This window comes from Bufo gargarizans, chromosome 5 (genome assembly GCF_014858855.1).
Source record: "Bufo gargarizans isolate SCDJY-AF-19 chromosome 5, ASM1485885v1, whole genome shotgun sequence".
Lineage (NCBI taxonomy): Eukaryota > Metazoa > Chordata > Amphibia > Anura > Bufonidae > Bufo > Bufo gargarizans.
In genome coordinates this window covers 278,380,483-278,403,379 of record NC_058084.1, presented here as the reverse complement: position 1 = coordinate 278,403,379, position 22,897 = coordinate 278,380,483, and the positions used below count along the sequence as shown (strand labels likewise).

General features: G+C 42.8%; 1 protein-coding gene across 1 annotated transcript in view; it reads left to right on the top strand.

Moving 5' to 3' along the window:
- The window catches only part of AHRR (aryl-hydrocarbon receptor repressor), a 392,680-nt gene that overhangs the window by 198,322 nt on the left and 171,461 nt on the right, over positions 1 to 22,897 (top strand). Inside the window, exon 4 of the mRNA XM_044292746.1 lies at positions 20,671 to 20,783. Within this exon, the coding sequence (XP_044148681.1) occupies positions 20,671 to 20,783 (113 nt within the window). The remainder of the gene's footprint in view (positions 1 to 20,670; positions 20,784 to 22,897) is intronic.

The window sequence follows — 22,897 nt, the reverse complement described above, 5'->3', positions numbered from 1 at the left end:
CACAGGTAACTTTAGACCTTGCTATTTTTCTATCCATTCGAATGGTAGTTTTTCGCTTTCTTCCACAAATCATATTAGCTGAGCAGCCTATCATTTTCTGAACTTCTTTATATGTCTTCCCCTCTCAAATTAACTTTTTAATCAAGGTATGCCGTTCTTCTGAACAATGTCTGGAACGACCCATTTTCCTCAGAATTTCAGAGAGAAATGCACTGTAACCAGCATGTACAACATTTGCTGCCTTCCTTCTTTAAATAAGGGCAATAATTGGCACCTGTTTTTCAAAGAATGAATGACCTCACTCATTGAACTCCACACTGCTATTATTTTGAACATGTCCCTTTCAATAAGTTATTCAATTACACAAAATCAGCAGCCTGCATGTCATGACTGTTGGGTCTGTTGGGTTTCTGTTACTCTACTACACCTGCTAGTAAATTATTTGCCATGTAGAAATATAATTTCTGCCAAAAAACAGTGATTGATCAGGTTAATGATGTCTGACTGCTATTATTTTGAACACAACTGTATATTGTCCTTGACAGTAGTTATAGGTCCACACGCTGACGCTGCTGTGTACTTTGGCAGACACCAACACATGCGGTCACCGGGAGCAGGCAGTTCCGAGAAAAGCCTTCATCGGGCTGTTCTCGGAACTGCCTGCTCCCGGTGACCGCATGTGTTTCAGAGCGGCACAGGTAAGGTCTTACCTCTTCATTGCCGGACTTGGGAATAAAGATGGCAGATCGCATGTGTTCGTCAGCGAACACTGCGAACTGGCCATCACTGTTCACATCTACAACAAAAATCTAAAAAACATAAGGGATATTTACTGCCATTTTATACACAGGTCTTCCACCTAGCAGTGAGCCCGGTGATGTAACTGACAAAAATGGGCGGTCTACAGTACTGCCCTAGGCTCTAAAACAGCCTAGGGCAGCGCTGTAGATCGCCCATTTGTGACAGTGATATCACTGGGCTCACTGCTTGTACGTCACCGGTAGTAAAGAAAAAGCCCTTGTCCTGCGCTATGCAGTGCAGTGCAAGGGGGAGTTCTGATGCTCCACTTATACAGGCTATGTTGCTGCGGTATTATCTCCATCCTGAAAAGGCAAAAAGACTGAACTGAAGACATCCTGATGCAACCTGAACGGATTTCTCTTCATTCAGAATGCATTAGGATAAAACTGATCAGTTCTTTTCCGGTATTGAGCGCCTAGGACAGAACTCAGTACCGGAAAAGAATAATGCTAGTGTGAAAGTACCCTTAGCTATTTATATTCGATTTTTGCTGGTATGTTGGAGCAATATCAGCACTGGCAATGACATGTCTATGGGGACTACTGTGGGCAATAAGGTGGAGATAAGTGGTTCCAGAGGTGTCTTCATAAGGGCTCATGCACACGAACGTATCTTCTTTCCATGTCCATTACATTTTTTTGCAGACCGTATGAGGAACCATTCATTTCAATGGGTCTGCAAAAAAACTGAAGTTATCCCGTGTGCATTTCTTTTAATGTCTGTATGTCCATTTCACAAAAAAATAGAACATGTCCTATTATTGTCCACATTACAGACAAGGATATGACTGTTCTATTAGGGGCCAGCTGTTCCTTTCCGCAAAATATAGAATGCACATGGACGTCATCCATATTTTTTTGCAGATCTGTGTATTGCAGACAGCAAAATACATATGGTCATGTGCATAAGCCCTAATGCTTATGTACCTTGCTCTATGTTTTATAACAGATATATGACCTACCCCAATCAGCCATAACATTAAAACCCTGGGGATCCCCTCATTCCAGAAAAAAACTACTCTTTCCACTCGAGACATGAACTCCACAAGTGGTACCTTACACCAAGACATTAGCAGCAGATCTTTTAAGTCCTGAGCATCACACTATCTTCTATTGGTTAAAAGGATATGTGTCACCAAGTATGTTATCCTCCAGCTAAACCAGATCATAACACATCTCCTTTTTTCTAATCTGTTTTCTGAATATGATTATAGGGGCTTCCATCTTCCCTGAACTGTTCTTAACAGCATTTAGAAAACATTAAGAAAATTGCTTTATGGTCCCATGGTTCATAGACACAACTTCTCACCTCATCATAAGTTAGGCGCACCACAGTGCACCTGGAGAAAAAAACTACTTCAGCCACTTTGAATTGTTATCAGGTGTAAATGATAGCAAAATAGCTGGAGTCAAAGTCCTATCTTTATGGAGAACCGCACTCTAGAGGTGTTTCTGGTGCCAACAAGGGCTGGGTTAGCCACAATACATATAATGAGAATTGAGGCACTCAGATTGTTTAGCTTTGCATTTTCAGAAAAAGTTTATTGAAACAAGGATTTTAAATGTTACATCAAACTCAGGAAGCAAAAACTGACCAAACGGACCTTCCGCAGCGGTCAAATTATCTGTAATTAAATGGTACATATAGGACATATCGTCATTGTCAACTAGTATTAAAACTCAAATAAAAGAAAAGGGAACAGGGAAAAGAATCAGCAGGAAAATCAAACTATAAAAAACACATAAAGAAGTCAAGTAATCAATATCGGGTGGTACAAAAAATTACATGATTGAGGGTAGTAAATACTATCTGGTGAGCTGCAATTTCCATGATTCAAGAAGCAAGTATAGGTGGTCATGAACATGATTTTATACGTGTATATAGCTAGAGAATTAATAATTTGGTCTGTCACACTATGCAAATAAATCAATAAATAATTCTTCAGTAATTCATCTTAATTCATATCATCATCTTAACAATTTAAATGTGTTGAAACCGCATACTCTCTTGGGAGTGAAAGTAATCCTGGAAGAAAAAGATGAAATCAGATACTGTACCTGTGAGGCATGATAAATGGATGGCAGGGCGCTGGATATGCAGCATTGGTACGCCTGCTGTTATCTTATAGTGTATGGGCTGGATGTAGTTCCGGTCACGTGAACGGGTCTCACGTGACGTACAGGACGCAAGCGTGCATTCCATAGAGAAGTCACGGTGCAATACCATAAGATCCTTGTTGAAAAATTGCTCCAAAAATTTCCATCTGACAACGCTGGCAGCAGAGTCCGTAGTTTCTTGGCCAACCAAGGAGGGGAGATAAGGGGAACACACAGCAGTTCCAACAAAGGCAGGGCAACACTCTCCAAAGTCTGGGACAGTTTTATGACACCCGGTCAGCACCCTCACCCTGATGCGCCACCTAGTGTCACAAGGAGCGAACATTTTTGGAAGATGGTGAAGGAGCACATAGCAGACCGTGTCAGCATCCTCAATGATCCCTCAGTGCCTTACAACTACTGGGTGTCCAAGCTGGACACGTGGCACGAACTGCCGCTCTACGCCGTGGAGGTGCTGACCTGCCTTACCGCCAGCGTTTTGTCTGAGTGGGTATATAGTGCTGCTAGTGGCATTGTAACAGAAAAGCATATCCGCCTGTCAACTTAAAACGCTGACAGGTTGACTCTTATAAAAATGAACAAGGCCTGGATTGACCATGACTTCTCGACTCCGCCAGAGGAATGCTGATGAACATAAAGGCACTTTAAATTTGTTTATAATGTACTAAATAAACTGTATTCCCATGCACCCCTTCCACCACAAACAAGGGTATATGGTTGAATCTTCCTTTTCTCATCCTCCTCCTCCTCTTCCATCATATCAACATGCTTATTCATCGCATATAATGCCCTCGCATATATGCCATTCTCATATAAAGTTTTACAGGGTCAGCTCACCAGCAGGCCCTCGCATATAATTTTTTAGATGGTTAGTTCACCAGCAGGCCCACACCTAAAATCTTTTACAGGGTCAGCTCACCAGCAGGCCCTCACATATAATGTTTTAGAGGGTCAGCTCACCAGCAGGCCCTCACCTACAACCTTTTACAGGGTTAGCTCATCTGCAGGCCCGTACCTAAAATCTTTTACAGGGTCAGCTCACCAGCAGGGCTTCATCTACAATCTTTTGCAGGGTGAACACACCTGCAGGCCCTCGCATATAATATTTTAGAGGGTCAGCTCACCTGAAGGCCCTCACCTACAATCTTTTACAGGGTCAGCTCACCTGCAGGCCTGTACCTTCAATCTTTTACAGGGTCAGCTCACCTGCAGGTCCTGGCATATAATTTTTTAGAGGGTCAGCTCAGCAGGCCCTTGCTCCAAATGTTTTAGAGGGTCACCAGCTGGCCATCAATCATAATTTTTCAAGGGTGTGTATGATGCCCACCTTTATGTATGACAAAGGATGTAATTACTTGTAATTTTTGGCAGCCCTTTCACTTAGTGCATAGGCTTTATGAGTGTAGGAGTCCCACTCCCACTACATGATCAATTGTACCACAATGTAAATGAGGCCTGTGGCGAAACCAACCTCGCCACGGTGTTTTGGAGGGGGCTGTTTGAAGGCCTCTTGCCTCAGGATTATGGCCCATAGTAACTTTAAAGGAGAAGACAGACCGGCCGCACAGCTTAAATCTGTCTGTGGAATTGTATTTTATGTTATTATGCGTTCGGTTAAATTGTATGTTATGTGAGGGTACCCAGATAGCTAATATTATTGTATTCGTGTATTCTGAGTGCCATTCACCTAATGATATGCACTCAGACTTGAGCTATCTGGGGATATGTTAAATGTCTGTGTTTGCTGTGGGGGTGTGCCATTGTGTGTTTAAATGGTGATGTCTGTCCTGTTGTCTCCACATGTGTATTGGTGATCTCCCTTTGTCCTGAGAGATAATTGGATTGCCTTCGGTTGTCTCTGGGACAGAGAGGAGGAAACCATGATGCATTGTGGGGATGTGTTGTATCTGTCCAGTGTCGCAGTCTCCCTTCTGGTCCTCTAGGGGGCGGGAACGATTGGTTGCTGTACTTGCATTGTGTGTGTTGTAAGGTATTGATTGGTTGGATTTCAAAACCCTGTGGGCAGTACTATGTATGTTTCTTATGAATAAAAGAGGCTGTACTTGAAGTACAGTCAGACCACTGCTGACCCTCAAGACGGAGCCTTGTCTCGTTATTGGGGGGATTCCCTATATGCTGTTAGAGACTGATTGCCAGGAGTGTAAGCTGACTGTACGCTTTTCCTGTTCGTCTGCTGGCAGCTATTCGCGAGGTTCCAGTTTGGAGTGTTATTTTTTATCCAGTTCGGGAGGTTGGTGTTCTGCAATAGCTGTGCCTGTCTCTCAGAAAGGGGCATATCGCCTAAACGGATTTTAACCCCTTGTCTGCTGAAACGGTCCGTTACATTGGTGGCAAGCAGCGGGATCGTTCCTACAGCCAGAAGGACAGCTACAGGAGACACCATTTCTGTGGATTCTACAATTTAAGGGCAACGCATGTCTCAGTACAGCGACCCTAAAAGCACCAGGATGGAACCAGCAGTGGAGTACAAATACTCTGTTGAGGAATTTGATCGTATGATGTGGTTGCGGCTGAACTTCTTCGGACCCAATCCAGCTGAGAAATCCGTGAAGTTCGTGAGGAGTCTAGTGTTCAAGACCCTACTATACCGGGCAGAAGGTGACGGTCAGCTGCCACGTTGGGTGGACCTCCATCGGAAGTTACAGTTGTGGGACAGAGGGAGCCCAGTCTCCATTCCCCAGCAGCAGTGTGAAGTGCAGGGAGGGGAGAGCAGTGGCAGGCTGAGTTACAGGGGGCAGAGGTAGTTGTTCCTGCCCCCCAGCAGCAGCATGATTTTTTGGGAATTGGAAGCCTAGTCTCCATTCCCCAGCGGCCGTGTGATGTACAGGGAATTGGGAGCCGAGTCTCCATTCCCCAGCGGCAGGCGGAGTTACAGGGGGCAGAGACAGTCGGTCCTGTCCCCCAGCAGCAGCAGGATTTGTTGGGAACTGGGAGCCTAGTCTCCATTCCCCAGCGGCAGCTTAACGCACCAGGAGGAGACAGTAAGCCCCACAACTGTGCAGATGGGATCGTGGTCTCTGCACTCACAGCACAGGGGGTAGGGACAGTCGGTCCTGTCCCCCAGCAACAGGGCTGTTTAGCCAAAGAGGAGACAGTCGGTTTCCCCCTCCAACAACCAGATCTCCAGCCATCTCCGCAGGGATACCAGGAGGAGGAGGTAAGCGAGCCCTCCCCTTCCCAGCTACTTCCCAACCGAGTTCTGGGGGCAGTGGATGAGCCTGCAATAACCACTGATCCCTTCCCAGCGGAAGAGCTGGCATCAGGGCAGAGAGCCGCTAGCCTCTGCTCCACGGACCCCCTTTTTACAGGACTGGCTTGTACCCCCCTCACCCCAGCGGAAGAGCTGGCATCTGGGCAGAGCGCAGTCGGCCTCTGCCCTCCCCTATCCTCTTGTCCAGAGACTGACTTCCCACAGGCATCCCCAGCGGAAGAGCTGGCATCTGGGCAGAGCGCAGTCGGCCTCTGCCCACCAAGTATCTACAGCTCCAAGCTGGAGAACCACAAAGCAAGGAGTAGCAGATGCCCACTCAACAGCTGGGGACATACAGAACAGAGCCAGGCCCTAAGATTCAACAGGTCCAGTATTGGGTTGTGGGTGGGCTGCCAGACTAACTCAGGTACCGACTGGCGTGAGGTCAGGTATCTGGTTAGTCTTCCCTGGGGGGGGGAGATGTGTGGCGAAACCAACCTCGCCACGGTGTTTTGGAGGGGGCTGTTTGAAGGCCTCTTGCCTCAGGATTATGGCCCATAGTAACTTTAAAGGAGAAGACAGACCGGCCGCACAGCTTAAATCTGTCTGTGGAATTGTATTTTATGTTATTATGCGTTTGGTTAAATTGTATGTTATGTGAGGGTACCCAGATAGCTAATATTATTGTATTCGTGTATTCTGAGTGCCATTCACCTAATGATATGCACTCAGACTTGAGCTATCTGGTGATATGTTAAATGTCTGTGTTTGCTGTGGGGGTGTGCCATTGTGTGTTTAAATGGTGATGTCTGTCCTGTTGTCTCCACATGTGTATTGGTGATCTCCCTTTGTCCTGAGAGATAATTGGATTGCCTTCGGTTGTCTCTGGGACAGAGAGGAGGAAACCATGATGCATTGTGGGGATGTGTTGTATCTGTCCTGTGTCGCAGTCTCCCTTCTGGTCCTCTAGGGGGCGGGAACGATTGGTTGCTGTACTTGCATTGTGTGTGTTGTAAGGTATTGATTGGTTGGATTTCAAAACCCTGTGGGCAGTACTATGTATGTTTCTTATGAATAAAAGAGGCTGTACTTGAAGTACAGTCAGACTACTGCTTGACCCTCAAGACGGAGCCTTGTCTCGTTATTGGGGGGATTCCCTGTATGCTGTTAGAGACTGATTGCTAGGAGTGTAAGCCGATTGTATGCTTTTCCTGTTCGTCTGCCAGCAGCTATTTGCAAGGTTCCAGTTTGGAGTGCTATTTTGTATCCAGTTCGGGAGGTTGGTGTTCTGCAGTAGCTGTGCCTGTCTCTCAGAAAGGGGCATATCGCCTAAACGGATTTTAACCCCTTGTCTGCTGAAACGGTCCGTTACAAGGCCCTCCTTTCTGTGATATACAGTTGTATCGGAGTGCCTCTTGCTTGCAATTTTTGGCAGAACTCGCACTTTATATAAAAGTAAATATACAGGAAAGAATGTTTCCTAACAAAAAAAAAGTGGCGTAAAAGTGGCGTACTACTCGGACAACATCGTTCCCAGGCAGCGATCTGGGAGTCCAAGCATGCGCTATGAATACTGAAGATTATTCACGGACAGGTTTTTTTCTGCCAGATGCTATGACACCCTGTTTTTATGGCCATTTGGCAACCCTGATGCAGCTGACCTGAGGGACCATGAAAAGGGTGTCCAGTTTAGGCCCCAGGAGGGGAAAATTGCAAGTCCCCCCTCATGTCCTTCAGAGATTTGTAAAATAATAGTGAGGACAATTACCACCAAGACCCCCCATTCTAGAATGGTGAGTTCTGTTGGCATGAACTAACGAGGAGTGTTTTTTTATGGGACCCCTTTGCAACATTCACCATTGAAAATATTAATATGTCACAGGGATTTTGTCAAAATGGTTGGTCTAAACTTCACTGAGCTTCTTTGGATGCTAGAAATGGGTGTGCTCATGTTAATAATTTTAAAAAGCACAGATATGGCATCTTGTGATCCATTCATATAGTTTGCAATATCAAAGCTGTCAGGGTGAATAAAAAGCAGTCATTCATGACTGTATGAGTCTCCCTTTTTCTATAACAAACACAAGATCTCAGTCAAAGATTAGATGGATAAATCTGAGTCACTGGGTGGAATAGCAAATTCATATGGATTTGCTCAAACAGGGGTGGAGGCAACCAGGCCAGTTTACATGGGATGCATTCAAATGCAATAGAAAACATATGTAATAAATACAGCCATCTCCATTTTCATAGTTTTCAGAATTTCCGCTAACTAAACATTTTTGAGCCATAAGAATAAAAAAAGTTATAGAACCCACCTGTCAGCTGAACCATTGTGGCTCAATCTGGAAAAGTAGTACGGAAAGGGTACGGCTACATGGCAACATGAATGCTGCGTGACACTTCATATAATGTTTTTCAAAGGTCGCAACGCACAAGTTTTTTTGCGACTGTTGCATGTCGCATTGTGACACCATTGAAATAATGAAAAAAATGCTGTCTGACTTTCTTGTCATGCGACACTTCTCTGTGTTACCGTACCCTAATTGTAAATCCACATGTAAGTGAAATGCTGTGGATTTACCATCGTGGATTATAGTGCAGCAGCTCCACGGAGTTGTACAACACTAGAAAAGTGAGTGAATTTTTTGCAATTCTCATCCACGCACTGCAGAAAAAAGTTGCAGCAGAAATTGACCTGTGGCGCAGATTTGAAATCTGCAACATGTACATTTATGCTGCAGATTTTCTTTGCCGATTTCACCCTTTGGAATGAATGCAAAAAGTGAAATCTCTGTCAGATCAGCAACATTTCCACAACGAAAATTTAAACAACAAAAAAATGCATATTGCTGCATACTTGTCTACTGCAGATATTCAGTTACGGCAGCTATCCTAAGGGCACCTGAACATAGTGCAGATTCCACACAGAAAGCAGGGTAATGCAGTACAAGCAAAGTGTATATGAGATTAGACAAAACTCATATACATGTTGCTTTTTTTTTCTTACAGTGCCTTGAAAAAGAATTCATACCCTTTGAACTTTTCCACATTTTTTCACGTTGAACCCACAAACCTAAATGTATTTTATTAGGATTTAATTTGATAGACTAACACAAAGTAGCAAATATGTGTGAAATGAAAAGAAAATGATACATGGTTTTCAAAAGTTTTAATAAAAAATCTTAAGTGTGGCGTGCATTTGTATTCAGCCCCCAGTACTCTGATACCCACTCTGAGTCCACCTGTGTGTAATGTTTGTCCATTGTTTTCGATGAGGACCTTGACATCTGATAGATAGATCTTTGGCCATTAGCGATGTATCCTTAGATAGCTGATAAGGCCTATGTTAGTATTAAATGTTTTGTTACATACTGAACAGACAAATATGGATGTTTTTGTTTCAGCATTTGCAGCTTTATGTTTACGAAGTGTACGCTTCTCCTGTGCTAGGATAGTTCTTCTTGATTCGTATATATCTGGCAACCCTGATGGTTCAGGGAACGCCATATATAACGATCATGCGCCAGAGATTCCTACGAGGTGATGTTGATATCTAGGTACTTGAGAGAAGCTTTCAGTGTATCTTTGTATTGCTTCTTTTGCCCCCATGTGATCGCTTACACCCTAGAGATGTGATGGTCTGGCATCCTTACGACGTGGCCTGCCCAGCGCATCTGGACTTTCATCAATAAGGTGTAAACTGATGGCAAGCCTGCTCTGGAGAGGACTTCTGTATCTTGCAACTTATCCTGCCACTGGATCCTCATGATTCTATGGAGGCAAGTCATGTGAAAGTGGTTCAGCTGTCTAGCATGTCTTCTGTATACTGTCCAGGTCTCACTAGCATTCATCAGGGTGGGTAACACTACAGCCTGGTAGACTTTAAGCTTTGTAGCAAGGCTTATTCCACGGCGGTCCCACGCAATGGTCCCCAGTCTGCCAAATGTAGAACTTGCCTTTGCAATTCTGCAGTTGACCTTGATGTCAATTGTCACTGCACGGGAGAGGGTACTGCCAAGATACGTATATATTGGTCCGCTGCATGCAACTTCTGTCCTTTCACTGTGATAGTAGGTTCTTGATATTGGGCTTTTGGAGCTGGCTGGTACATCACTTCGATTTCCTTCGCGTTAATGATGAGGCAGTTGTCACATGCTGCTGCGAATTTGTCCATACTGGCTTGCATTTCCTGCTCTGATTCTGCATTAAGGGCACAATCGTCAGCAAAAAGAAACTCGCAAAGCACAGTCTCTTTTATCCTGGGGACAGCCTGGAGTCTTCGTAAGTTGAACAGTTTCCCATTGGTTCTATACCTCAGGATTGGTGCGAGCACTCACCATTGTTTCACGCCATTTGTGAAAGGGAAGGCCTCTGAAGATTCACCATTGCTCAGAACCTGAGACGCCATATGGTCATGGAATTGCCGTACCATCAGGATGAATCTGTCTGGGCATCCAAACTCTTCGACATAATGCGCCATAAGCCTTTGTGACTAACTGTGTCAAAAGCCTTGGTAAGATCTATAAAGGTGGTGTATAGTTCACAATTTTGCTCCTGAGTCCTGACATTTCTCCTGAAGTTGTCGAGCTGCAAATATCATGTCAATTGTTCCACGCTATTTGCGAAAACCACACTGTGTCTCAGGTAGCAGACCGCGTTCCAGATGATCAATCAGACAATTTAGCAACATTAGTGCCAAGGTCTTGCCTGCAATTGATAAAAGTGATATTCCTCAGTAATTATCGCAGACTTGTTTATTTCCTTTCCTCTAATAGAGGTATTCGATGGACACGTCTTTCAGTTCCGGAGGTACGGAACCTTGATTCCAGAAAGACCAGAACAATTGGGTGAGTTTTTCAACAAGCACTGCACCCCCAGCCTTTCCGCCGGAATTCCATCAGATCCTGGTGCCTTACAGCTGGACAGTTGACTGATGGCCTGTAAGGTTTCAGCATCTGATGGTGGGACATCCAGGCTATAATTGATATCCACCTGGGGTATTCTGTCAATTGCCTCATTATTGATGGTAGATGGGCGGTTCAGCACAGAGTGGAAATGTTCAAGCCAATGCTGTAGAATCAAATTTTACCATTTGAATCCAGTAGAGGAGACCATCCTGAAGACTGAGGTCCATACAGGGATCTGATGGCTTTGTATAATCGTTTGGCATCGTTTCTATCAGCAAACCTCTGAATTTCATCTGCTTTGGTACTCAGGCAGGAGTCCTGAATCTTACAGAGTTTACATTGACATTTCTTTATCACAACTCTGTTTCCCTGTGTTCGCCTCTTAGATTTAATGTGCATATTTAGTTTAGAAATTATGAATCTATGGTCAGTCCAGCAGTCAGCACTCAGCATGGCGTTATCCATAGCCTGAGTCCACCTGTGTGTAATATATTCTCACTAGAACTACAGCTGTTCTGTGAAGGCCTCAGAGGTTTGTTAGAGAAACCTCAGCATCATGAAAACCAGGGAACCCACCAGACAGGTCAGGGATAAAGTTGTGCAGAAGTGAAAAGCAGGTTCATGTTATAAACAACATCCCAAGCTCTGAACTGTTCAATCCATCATCCAAAAATGAAAGTAGTATGATACAACTGCAAACCTACCAATACATGGATGCCCACATGAACTGACAGCCCAGACAAGGAGAGCACTAATTAGAGAAGCCCCTCATGGTCATTCTGTAGGAGCTGCAGAGATCCACAGCTCAGGTGGGAGAATCTGTCCATAGGGAAACTATTATTTATATACTCCACAAATTTGGCCTTTATGGAAGAGTGGCAAGAAGAAAGCCATTTTTGAAAGCAAGCCATAAGAAGTCCTGCTTTCAATTTGCCTTTGTATGGCGGAAAACTAAAACGCTACATTACACTGAACGCACCATCCCCACCGTAAAAACATGGTGGTGTCAGCATCATGCTATCGGTATGCTTTTCTTCAGCAGGAGCAGGGAAGCTGATCAGAGTTGATTGAAAGATAGAGGAAGCTAAATACAGGGCAATCTTGGAGGAAAACCTGTTAGAGGCGGCAAAAGACTTGAGAGTGGGGCTGAGGTTCACCTTCCAGCAGGGCAACAACCCTAATCATACCACCACAGCTACAATGGAATGGTTAAGATCAGGCATGCTCAAGCTGCGGCCCTCCAGCTGTTGTAAAACTACAACTCCCACGATACCCTTCTGTAGGATGATAGCTGTAGGCTGTCAGGGAGTTGTAGTTTTGCAACAGCTGGAGGGCTGCAGGTTGAGCATGCCTGGTTTAGATCAAAGCATATTCATGTGTTAGAATGGCCCAGTCAAAATCTAGAACTTAATCCCACTGAGAATCTGTGGCAGGACTTGGGCAAATGCTGTTCAAAGAAGAATGGGCAAAAATGGTAGCCTCTAGATGTGTAAAACTGGTAGAGACATAGCCCCAAAATACTTGCAGCTGTAATTGCAGTGAAAGGTGGTCCTAAAAAGTATTGACTCAGGGGGGCTGGATACAAATGCATGCCACACGTTCCAGATTTTTATTTATAAAAAATCTTGAAAACCATGTATCATTTTCCTTTTACTTCACACATACTTTAACATACGCTACTTTGTGTTGGTCTATCAGATAAAATCCCAATAAAATAAATTTATGTTTGTGGATGTAACTTGAAAAAGTGTGGAAAAGTTCAAGAGGTATGAATACTTGTTTAAGGCACTGTAGGTGCAGAAATTGACCTGCTGATTTTGAAATCAGCATGTCAATTGTTGCATTTTTTGGTGTGCAGATTTCACCCCTTTTTAATGGAAGGGTGAGATGTGCATAAAATCAACATCAAATCAGCACCAAAACACCTCATTAAAAAAGACACCAAAACTGCAATAAAGTGTGGTTTTATTTGGGTGTTTTGTGCAATTTTTTTCCAGATTTCTGGCAGATTTTCTGAACATAAATTTGCACCATGCGCAGCCACCCTTGGGCCACCTGCCACCTTGCAGAATATGTGCGTTTTTTCCATGCAGATTCCTATGTACCGTATAAAGATTTCAGCGTATTACAGTACCAGAAAAGTGTATGAGATGACACAAATCTCATGTGCACTTTTGCAGATATTTTTTCCATGTGGAAATTAACCTGTATTGTGGATTTCCAAGTCAGCAGTATGTCAATTATGTTTGCATTTTAGCTGCGGATTTCAGCCTTTTCAATGAACGGGGGAGGGCTGTGTCAAAACCTCATCTAATCCGTATCAAAATCCGCTATTAGAAATTGCGGATTTTGGTGCAGAGATATGCTGCAGAAATGCACATAAATCCGCATGGAACTTCATGCGGATATTATGTGCGTTCACAAGCACCTGTGTGCTGGTGGCCTTAAGATATCTATCTATATCGGATAAAAAAAGGTGGATTACTATATTACTGAAGTCATGTTTTAACAGTTTACATTATATATTTATTAACTTTATTACCTTTACACGAGTGGATGCCGTGCGTGAAATCCGCTGCGTGAAAGACAGCCAAGCCCCGCTCTGGACAGCAGAGACACGGAGCATTAACATGATTTATATTGCTCCGTGCCTCTCTGTGACCTTTTTACTACAAAATCACAGTGAGATGAAGTTGTCACTGTGATTTTGTAGTAAAAAGATCACAGAGAGGAACGGAGCATTATCAATCATGTTAATGCTCCGTGTCTCTGCTGTCTAGAGCGGGGCTTGGCTCTCTTTCACGCAGCGGTGTGAAAGAGCCCATAGTAGTTGTCATAGACGGGGATCCCTCAAATTGCTGCAACACAGCTCTGTAAGATGTGGACTAGGGAGGTATCTGGCCAGTGAAGGCTTCCCTCTGAATGTGCTGTTTCTTGGGCATGCTAACTTCAATATGAATGGGTTTGTCTCTGGTGAGATACTTGAAACCGGACAGTAATTTGAGTCCATGTATATGGCCGCCTTTGTAGTACAGGTGAAGGCATATGTAGGTACACTGTGGCCCCATAGACTGTAATGGGTGCCACATTATGTCTCCCTACAACTCATTAGTGGTATGAACTATGAATCTATAGTATGCCCACTTGCATTAGCCTTCAATGTACAGTTTTCTTGTGGTGTTCTACTGCCCACACTTTAGTTTACAGTCAAAAAGTTGTCAACCAGTAAAATTGTATTTTTTATGTATTTCCTCTTGCATATACCATAAACACCAACATATTCCAGAGTGCTTTACAGACATTATCATCACGTGTTGTCCTCAAGGGGGCTTACCATCCAAATTCCTATCAGTATGTCTTAGAGCAGGGATCAGCAACCTTCGGCACTCCAGCTGTTGTGAAACTACAATTCCCAACATGCTACATTCATTTCTGTGAGAGTTCTGAGCAGAGCAGAGCAAGTATGAATGCTGGGAGTTGTAGTTTCACAACAGCTGGAGTGCCGGAGGTTGCCTACCCCTGTCTTAGAGGATGCAGTACAGGAGTAAAAAAGAGTCTCTGGAGGAAACCCACACAAGCAGAGGGAGAACATACAAACTCCATGCAGATGTTGACCTTGGTCAGCTTCAAAAACGGGACTGAGCAACTTTTACCATACGTCTGCCTCATAGAACCCGATGGAAATTGTACAGTTTGAATCTGGATACATTATGTCCAAATATATACTGCTATTTATAGATTCTCACTTCCACTTTTATCTTTTTGATCCAGACCTTTAATGAAGAGGAAAAGTAGCTTGAACACATCTGCAAATGAGTTGTTTAGAGCACCAAAGCTACGCCGTTTCCTCTTGTGCCTTATTGCTCCAACCCTTTGCTAAGCCCCTGCTATCACCAAAGGATAGGACAGAACTCACCTGGACTGAGAGCAGTTTCCTCCTGACAACTGCTTTCGCCCGGTCCTGTAATCTTGCATGTGCGCCATGCACCAGAATGTCAGCGCATGTACAGTACATCTATTTATTCCTGCCATGGAGAGCAGAAGTGTACTAGACTCGTACCAAAATTTCAGCACATGTGCAAGATTACAGGGCTGGGAGAGAGCACAGAAGCCTCTAAACAACTCATTTACTTAATACTTTTTCTGCTAATTGAAGCAGCCGTTTACCATAAGAAAGCGGTTGATAATGTCTTTCTTGTTTATCTGCCGCAGTGGGAGCTGATACTGGAGTCTATCCAATGCTGTATAGAGCCCTTGATATTCATAAGCTGCGTGTACTCCTTATACTCCCTTGTGGCAAAATCCCTATTTACCTGAATTTTTTAAGGCTCAAGGGTTTTACTCTTTGGAAGAAAAAGGGTGTACTATTTCTACATCATTCTAACAAGATATTTCACTGTTTAGCTCGGTTCCAGTAGTGGTATCATGTGCCCAGAAAATCATTATGCCAGTTTCTTTAACTGCACCATACCTTATAAGGCGGACACTTGCTGCCCGAAATGTGGTATAGTGGATGCTGACATGTTACATATGGGCTGGGACTGTGCGGTCCTTATGGCAGAGGGTTGTTGGCCTTATTAATAAAGTATTTTTCACAGTTTTGTTTCTGGGTCCCTGGTTATGCCTGTTTAGGATCCTGGAATTGAGCAATGTGGAGGAGAATATTAATACAGTATAATGACCACTAGTGGCCCTTGACACAGTATAATGACCCCCAAACACAGTATAATAACCCCCGTGGCCCCCCACACAGTATAATGACCCCCCAGTGGGCCGCCATACAGTATAAAGACCCCTCCATTCAGAATAATGACGCTCAGTCGCCCCCCCCCCCATTCAGAATAATACTGTATGGAGGGGGCACTGGGGTCATTATACTGTGTAATAAGCCGTCACTAGCCAGAACTGACTGGGCCCCACAGCAACTTTTTGTATGAAGCCCCCCCCCCCCAGTGGGTTTACATCACAGTATTATATACTAGAATCTATATACTGTAAAGATATTAGCTCTACCCTGGAAAAATTATACAATTAGGGGTCCTTTATTAAACAGAAATATGCCTATATTAGGCGTATTTCTAACAAAGATTGTGGCACAAAGGTCCTTTTGCGCCACAATCTGCAACTTTTCCCCACTCATGCCAGGTCTAATAAAGGTGGCATTGGCAGGGAAGGGGATACAGTTATTGCCATACAGTTATTGGATAAAACCTCCATACAGGCAGCACCATCCAAAAAAGGGGAAAACAGGTGCAGAGCACCATCCAAAAAAGGGGAAAACAGGTGCAGAGCTCAAGTATGGGAATAGGTGCTTACCCACTAGTATAGAAAGAAAAATTGAACTGCACTCCTGTAGACTTTCAAAATTGTCAGTAAAGATTGTCAGTGGCACGGAGCGACGTTTCGGCTCATACATGAGCCTTTCTCAAGCATTGGTACAAAATGAACAGAAAACTTATAAAGGTGTATCAATCAAAGTGATCAGTCACATTACATAATTGATGATCAGTGAAAAAGTCATATATAAAAAACATATCATCTCCATATAATATCAAATATGTACACTACACAATAAAGTGACGAAGTGCATTCAAGGAATAAAATATAATATACAGTACATTACATAAAAACCATGCAAGTGCATAATTAAATTCATCTGTATCAAATAGGTGTATAATCAGTGCATATGCGTCATCAGTGAACATGTAAAGGGGAGGAGAAGACATGTTCGTACCTGGATAAACGATGACACCCACATACACCATCACGCAAATCAGCGCGTTCAGAAATTACCATTGCACATGTCCCGGCTGCATTACATCATCAAAGAGGGCTAGATAGAAGAGCGCATGCGCTGCATGGTCACCATCCTATGACCCAAACGGCTCCTGCGCACAGCATTGATCACACGCAACATGTTCCTAAACTATTGACTATCGTCAAGATAGAACGACGCATGTGCGTCACAACTCCCTCAGCAAAAACCGCCATATTTGAAAAGGGATCGTTGCCAATCATCCTTGAACATCTTTCCTAAGTAAATAAATCGCATGATGGTCGCAATGTGCTCACCAATTCAAAGCGCTAAAGCAGAATTGTCACTCTGGGTTAATCCCAGTCTTTAGCAGGTCAAGTGAGCATTCATCCCTTCCAGGACAAATTGCCCAACCACACAGGGGTCTCCGAGTGGTGACAACACGCCAATCCCAGCACCATCACGGGTCCTCATCCTGCTAGATATCATGACTAAGAGGGTTCTCCTCTATAGGCTGTTCCAGTTACGCTTTAAAAAGCACTTTGCTGTAAGGAAATATGCAAGGAATCCTGCTGCGTAAAAACCAAGAAAGTACAGTATATACTACTTTCTCACTTGTAATGTTCAATAAACAACATATTCCTAGAACAAAAGAGAAACTCTCTTGCAATGCAATCGGGACATGTAAAAAAAACCTCTTTGTTAAAAGAGTTTCTTTATCAAAAAAGGGACATTGTTATTCATTGTGGGCATTTCATCCAACTTCCATGCACGATCCTTGTCCATAAAAGAATCCTCTCCAAAATGTGTTTCAGTGTCTAGAAAAAATTTAATTAAAATTAATGTAAATAATATAAATTGTTAGTACTACAGTAAACAAAAAAATATTTTTTCTTTTTTTACCAATAAACTTATCTCTCACAAGTAGGAAGCTTCACATACAATACAGGGAAATATGGGCAAGCCAACCAATACTCACACCATAGCACCATATCTGTATTCAATATTCAATCCATTAGGATGGAGACTATTCAAAGTCTGGATCCAATATAGTTCTCTTTTTTTGAGTAGAGACAAACGATCTCCAACCCTCCGTGGCATTGCAATCTGATCTATGATCCAACATCTCAGATCCTTTTCTTTATGTTTGAGTGACACAAAATGTCTAGGGACCTGTAGATCCATATGACATTTTCTGATCGTATACCGATGGTTATTCAGCCTAGTCTTTAAATCTTTGGATGTCTCTCCTACATATAATAGCCCACAGGGGCGTGACAGTATATATACAACGAAAGATGAATCACACGTTAGATGAAACTTGATAGGATAGATACAGCCAGTGTTAGGGTGTGTAAATACCTTAGCTCTACAGATATAGTGACAATTTACACAATGTAGGCATGGGAAACATCCTATGCCTGATGGTGCAAGTGTTGTTTGTCTGGAGACTTTTTTAGGGCCCACATCGGCTCTTACTAGTTGATCCCTAATATTTTTACATCTGCGATAGGAAAAGAGGGGCGGAGCCCTGAATTCAGACTCCTCTTTCAAGCAACCTCCTAATATCGCCCAATGCCTCTTAAGTATTTTGTTGATATCACCGCTTAACTCGGAATAAGTGGATACAAATGTAATCCTACTTTGTGTGTTTTTTTTCTTTACCTCCTCGAAGTGTGGATTCCCTGTCCATTGCTAGAACTTTATGTTTTTGTTCAGCTAGTCATTTATTAGGATGCCCTCACTGCCTACATTTAGTAATCATTTCGTCAACAGTCTTATCCAAAGTCGCTTCATCAGTAACTATCCTTTTAGCCCTCAAAAATTGAGAATAAGGTAAATGTTTCACCATACTACGTGGATGACAACTCTCATATCTTAACATCGTGTTTCTATCAGTTGGTTTGGTGTAAAGTTGTGTGGAGAGAGCCCCATTAGTGAGTAAAACGTTTATATCCAAGAATTGCACCGCGGTATCTGAAATGGTCATAGTAAATTGTAAATCCCCATCAATACTATTCAGATACCGGTTAAAGTTAAACAGTTGTTGTTCAGAGCCTGTCCAGATGAGGAAGACGTCATCTATGTATTGCCACCACCTCAAAATGTACTGGGAGTGGTGGGAGCCATAGACAACATCCTCCTCAAACCGGCGCATATATTAGCGTACGTTGGGGCCACATTGGACCCCATCGCCACGCCGCATTTCTGGACATAATATGTATCCTGGAAAAGGAAATAATTATGTTCCAGAACAATCCTTAATAATGAAATGATGAAAGAACAAGCTTCAGATGTCATAGATGATAAATCTAACATTCCTTTTACTGCATTAATGCCTTTCTGATGGTCAATTGAAGTGTAAAGAGATGTGACATCAAAGGAAAGCAGAATAATAGATTTTTTTCTTTAAATATATATATATATATTCGAGAGAGAAAAGAGAAAAGTGTCTTTAAAGGGGTGATTCACTGCTCGAAACCTTTTCTACAGATACCCTAGCTTGGCCAACCCCTGTGAAAAAGCATAGTAAAGTGATCCCCACCTCTGGATTCTGGCTCCATTTCTTCCCCATCAACTCTGCAGGCCCCAGGTCTCCCTATGTCAACATCCCATTTGATGCATGTCATATAACCACTGCAGCCAAAGACACATCAAACAGGATGTTGATGTGGAGAGAACCAGGACCTGCAGAACTGACGGGCCAGTAATGGAGTTGGAACCCAACAGTGGGGATCAAGTAAGTAGGATTACCAAAGTGCATCCAGCCTGCAGGGTCTGTAGAAAAAGTCCCAGGGGTGAACAACCCCTTTAAGGTTTTCTGAGACAGAAATCTATGGTAGCTCCAATCTGCTGTAAATCTCTGATTAGGTACACAGACAGCAGGAAGATTTGTCTAATATATGACAAGGTGTGTGCCTTGTCATATATTATGTGCATCCTCTAGCAGGGTAGGTGATATGATGGAGCAGAAAATGTCTCTTACCCGCATTATTCGAGAAAAGCTTTTACCATCTTTAAACTATTAGCACTACCTTGATCCTACCTTGTGTTGTCTCTTCCACTCCCAACAATCCTTCTGGTTTCCTTTACTACTACCTCCATCATACCTTTTATTTACTCTTCATAAATATCCTAAGGATCCTTTTGGCTTTCCTTACTGTTTTCAATGGGTTGTCAGGTTTTCATGACATTGATGTACTGTCCTCAGGATAGGTCATCAGTATTAGATTAGAGGGAGTCTTACGCCAGGTACCCCCACTGACCAGCTGCCACGACGCTTGCATACTCTACAGTGTTATATGACCACATTTCAGTGCTATATACTCTTCAGTGTTAACTATTATGCCGTCAACATTGTAGCGGCAGTGCAGGATAATTACAGCATGTGAATGGGAGTGGAAGCTGCAATGTGGTCAAATCTTCCTGCCAAATCCCGCCATTTATAGTCAGGGCGCTAAGGCAGTGAACAGTCATATCCAGCTAGGCCGGATCCGGAGAACTGTCCAAAGAATAGCCTGCCGGATTGGTTTAGAAATGGTGTGATAGTAGCTTTACTATATTGCAAAGTGACACTGCTATATTGACACATACTTATTTTATACTGAGAAAAAAAAATTAGTTTTATTATTTTACTGTGTAACAAATGTCAGTGGATGACATTTAAAGAACTCTGGGAGATTTGAATGCACAGCATGCTAATTCTGTTAAAGGCTTGAGAATTTGCCAAATCATAAAAAGCACAGCGCTTCATGCTGTCAGATATGAAAATTGCATGCTGCTCTTTCTATGACCTCTGACTATAACACTTCACTGAGTCTCTCACACTGATCAGTTCTGTTACTTATATTTTTTTTTAATCACCTTGTTTAACAGCAATTGAGGAACAGCACTCCAAGAAGCAACCATGCCAGCCGGTCGGTCACGCAATAAAAGGAGACAACCCATCCGGAGGGATTGCCATGCCAGAAGGAGAGCTGCTACTAGAGGTGGGTGATAAAATGCTATCATTTCCTTAACGGCAGTCTATTAATAATTCAAAGCCTTCCCTTTGTGTTCTGTAGATCTCTCTACTATTACAGTTGGCTTGGCAAATTGCTCGTGCCACTGAAAGTGTACGTCTGTTGCTGTTTAGGAAGATAAGACATGCAATGTTTTCCAACACCATGCTTGTTGTTGTTGTTCCTCAGTGAATAGAGAAAGCGATTAGCAAACATCTGAAAATAACTTATTTTTCTGACAATCTGCATGAAATAATTGCAGAGCTTCTATTTTGTTACTTTGTACATTGTTTAAATCAAGTTTTTATGTTTTTTCATATTTGTAAGATTTTTTGATGATATAGTAACATAGTAACATAACAGTTTATAAGGCTTAAAAAAATACATTTGTCCATCCAGTTCAGCATGTTATCCTGCAAGTTGATCCAGAAGGCAAAAAAACAAAAATGTGAGGTAGAAGCCAATTTTAATCATTTTAGAGAAAAAAAAAAGTCCTTCCCATCTCCAATCAGGCAATCAGAATAACTCCCTGGATTAACGACCCATCTCTATTTTTTTTTGTCTTTGTTTTTTTTCTATGCAAATGTAACAGCTCCTCAACTTGCCTATGTTCATATAAAAACCTGATAGATTATTAAAGAAACTCCTCAGTTTATTATTATAGACACGATCAGAGCTGAGATGACTTCTAGGTATAGAGGAAAGTTAGCCAGTATCTGCTTTTCCCCAGGACCTACCTCCTCAAAGTTGCTGCAGGGACCCCCATATTAAATAATCTATTAGCATATTGTTGCTGAGTGAGCAGGTAATAGTTGAAGGCCCCTCAAATAAATTTTACCGGTGGGCTCTAGGCACCCCAGTCCAACACTGAGTAATACACGTTTTTCTGTATGTAAATTTTTTATGGGCACGGGAACTTGTACATTTGAACTTTGTGCAATAGTTAGAAAGCATTTCTGAATGCCAAGCTATTTCTTTAAAGGGAACCTGTCACCAGTTTTATGGTGTCCTAACTAAGGGCAACATAAATAAGTGACTGATTCTCTTAGCAAAATGCTGGGTCACTTTCTTTAATTGACCCAGTCAATCTGCCAACATCTTGTATTGAAAACCTCCAGCTGATAATGATGAGTCATGAATATTCATGAGCTCCTGACTCTCCCCGCCTACCTGCTGCTGAATGACAGTTTGTTTCCATAGGAATCAGCAGCAGGTGGGCAGGGGAGTGGCTATAGCTCTGAATAAAATATACGCTGGACTCGATGACCTCACGCTGGACTCAAATCAGCTCATTAGCATGCGGCATCTTTGTGTGTATATTATGAGGTAACCATATGTCACACCAGTAAGTGAATACATCTAAGGTACTTTTTAGTAGTTAATGATTGTATATAATTAGTTAGATTATAATCAAATATCCACATGACAGGATCCCTTTAAGTATTCAGACCCATTCCAGGACTTAATTGAAGCTCCTTTGACAGCGATTATAGCCTCTATTTTTTTTTTGTATGATGCTACAAGGTTTGCACACCTGGATTTTGGGATTTTCTCCTATTCTACTCTACAGATTCTCTCAAGCTCTGCCAGGTTGGATGGGGACTGTTGGTAGATAGCCATTTTTAGGTCTCTCTGGAGAAGTTGGATTGGGTTCAAGTTAGGGCTTTGTCTGGGCCACTCAAGGACAGTTACAGAGTTGTCCCTAAGCCACTACTGTATGGTCTTGGCTGTGTGCTTAGGGTCAATGTCTTTTTGGAAGGTGGACATTCGTCCCAGTCCAATGTCCAGAGCACTCTGAATCAGGTTTTCATTATGAATATTTCTGTACTTTACTCAATTCACCTGTCCCAGATGCTGAAAAACACTGCTACAGCATGAGGCTGTCACCACCATGCTTCACTGTAGGGATGGTATTTTGCAGATGATAAGTGCTTGACATGATGCTGAGAATCGAGGCTTAAAAATTCACTCTTTATTTAATTAGACTAGAGCATGGATTCTCAACCTGCGGCCCTCCATCTGTTGCAAAACTACAACTCCCAGCATGCCTGGACAGCCTAAAGCTATCAACCTACAGCAGGGCATGTTGGGAGTTGTAGTTT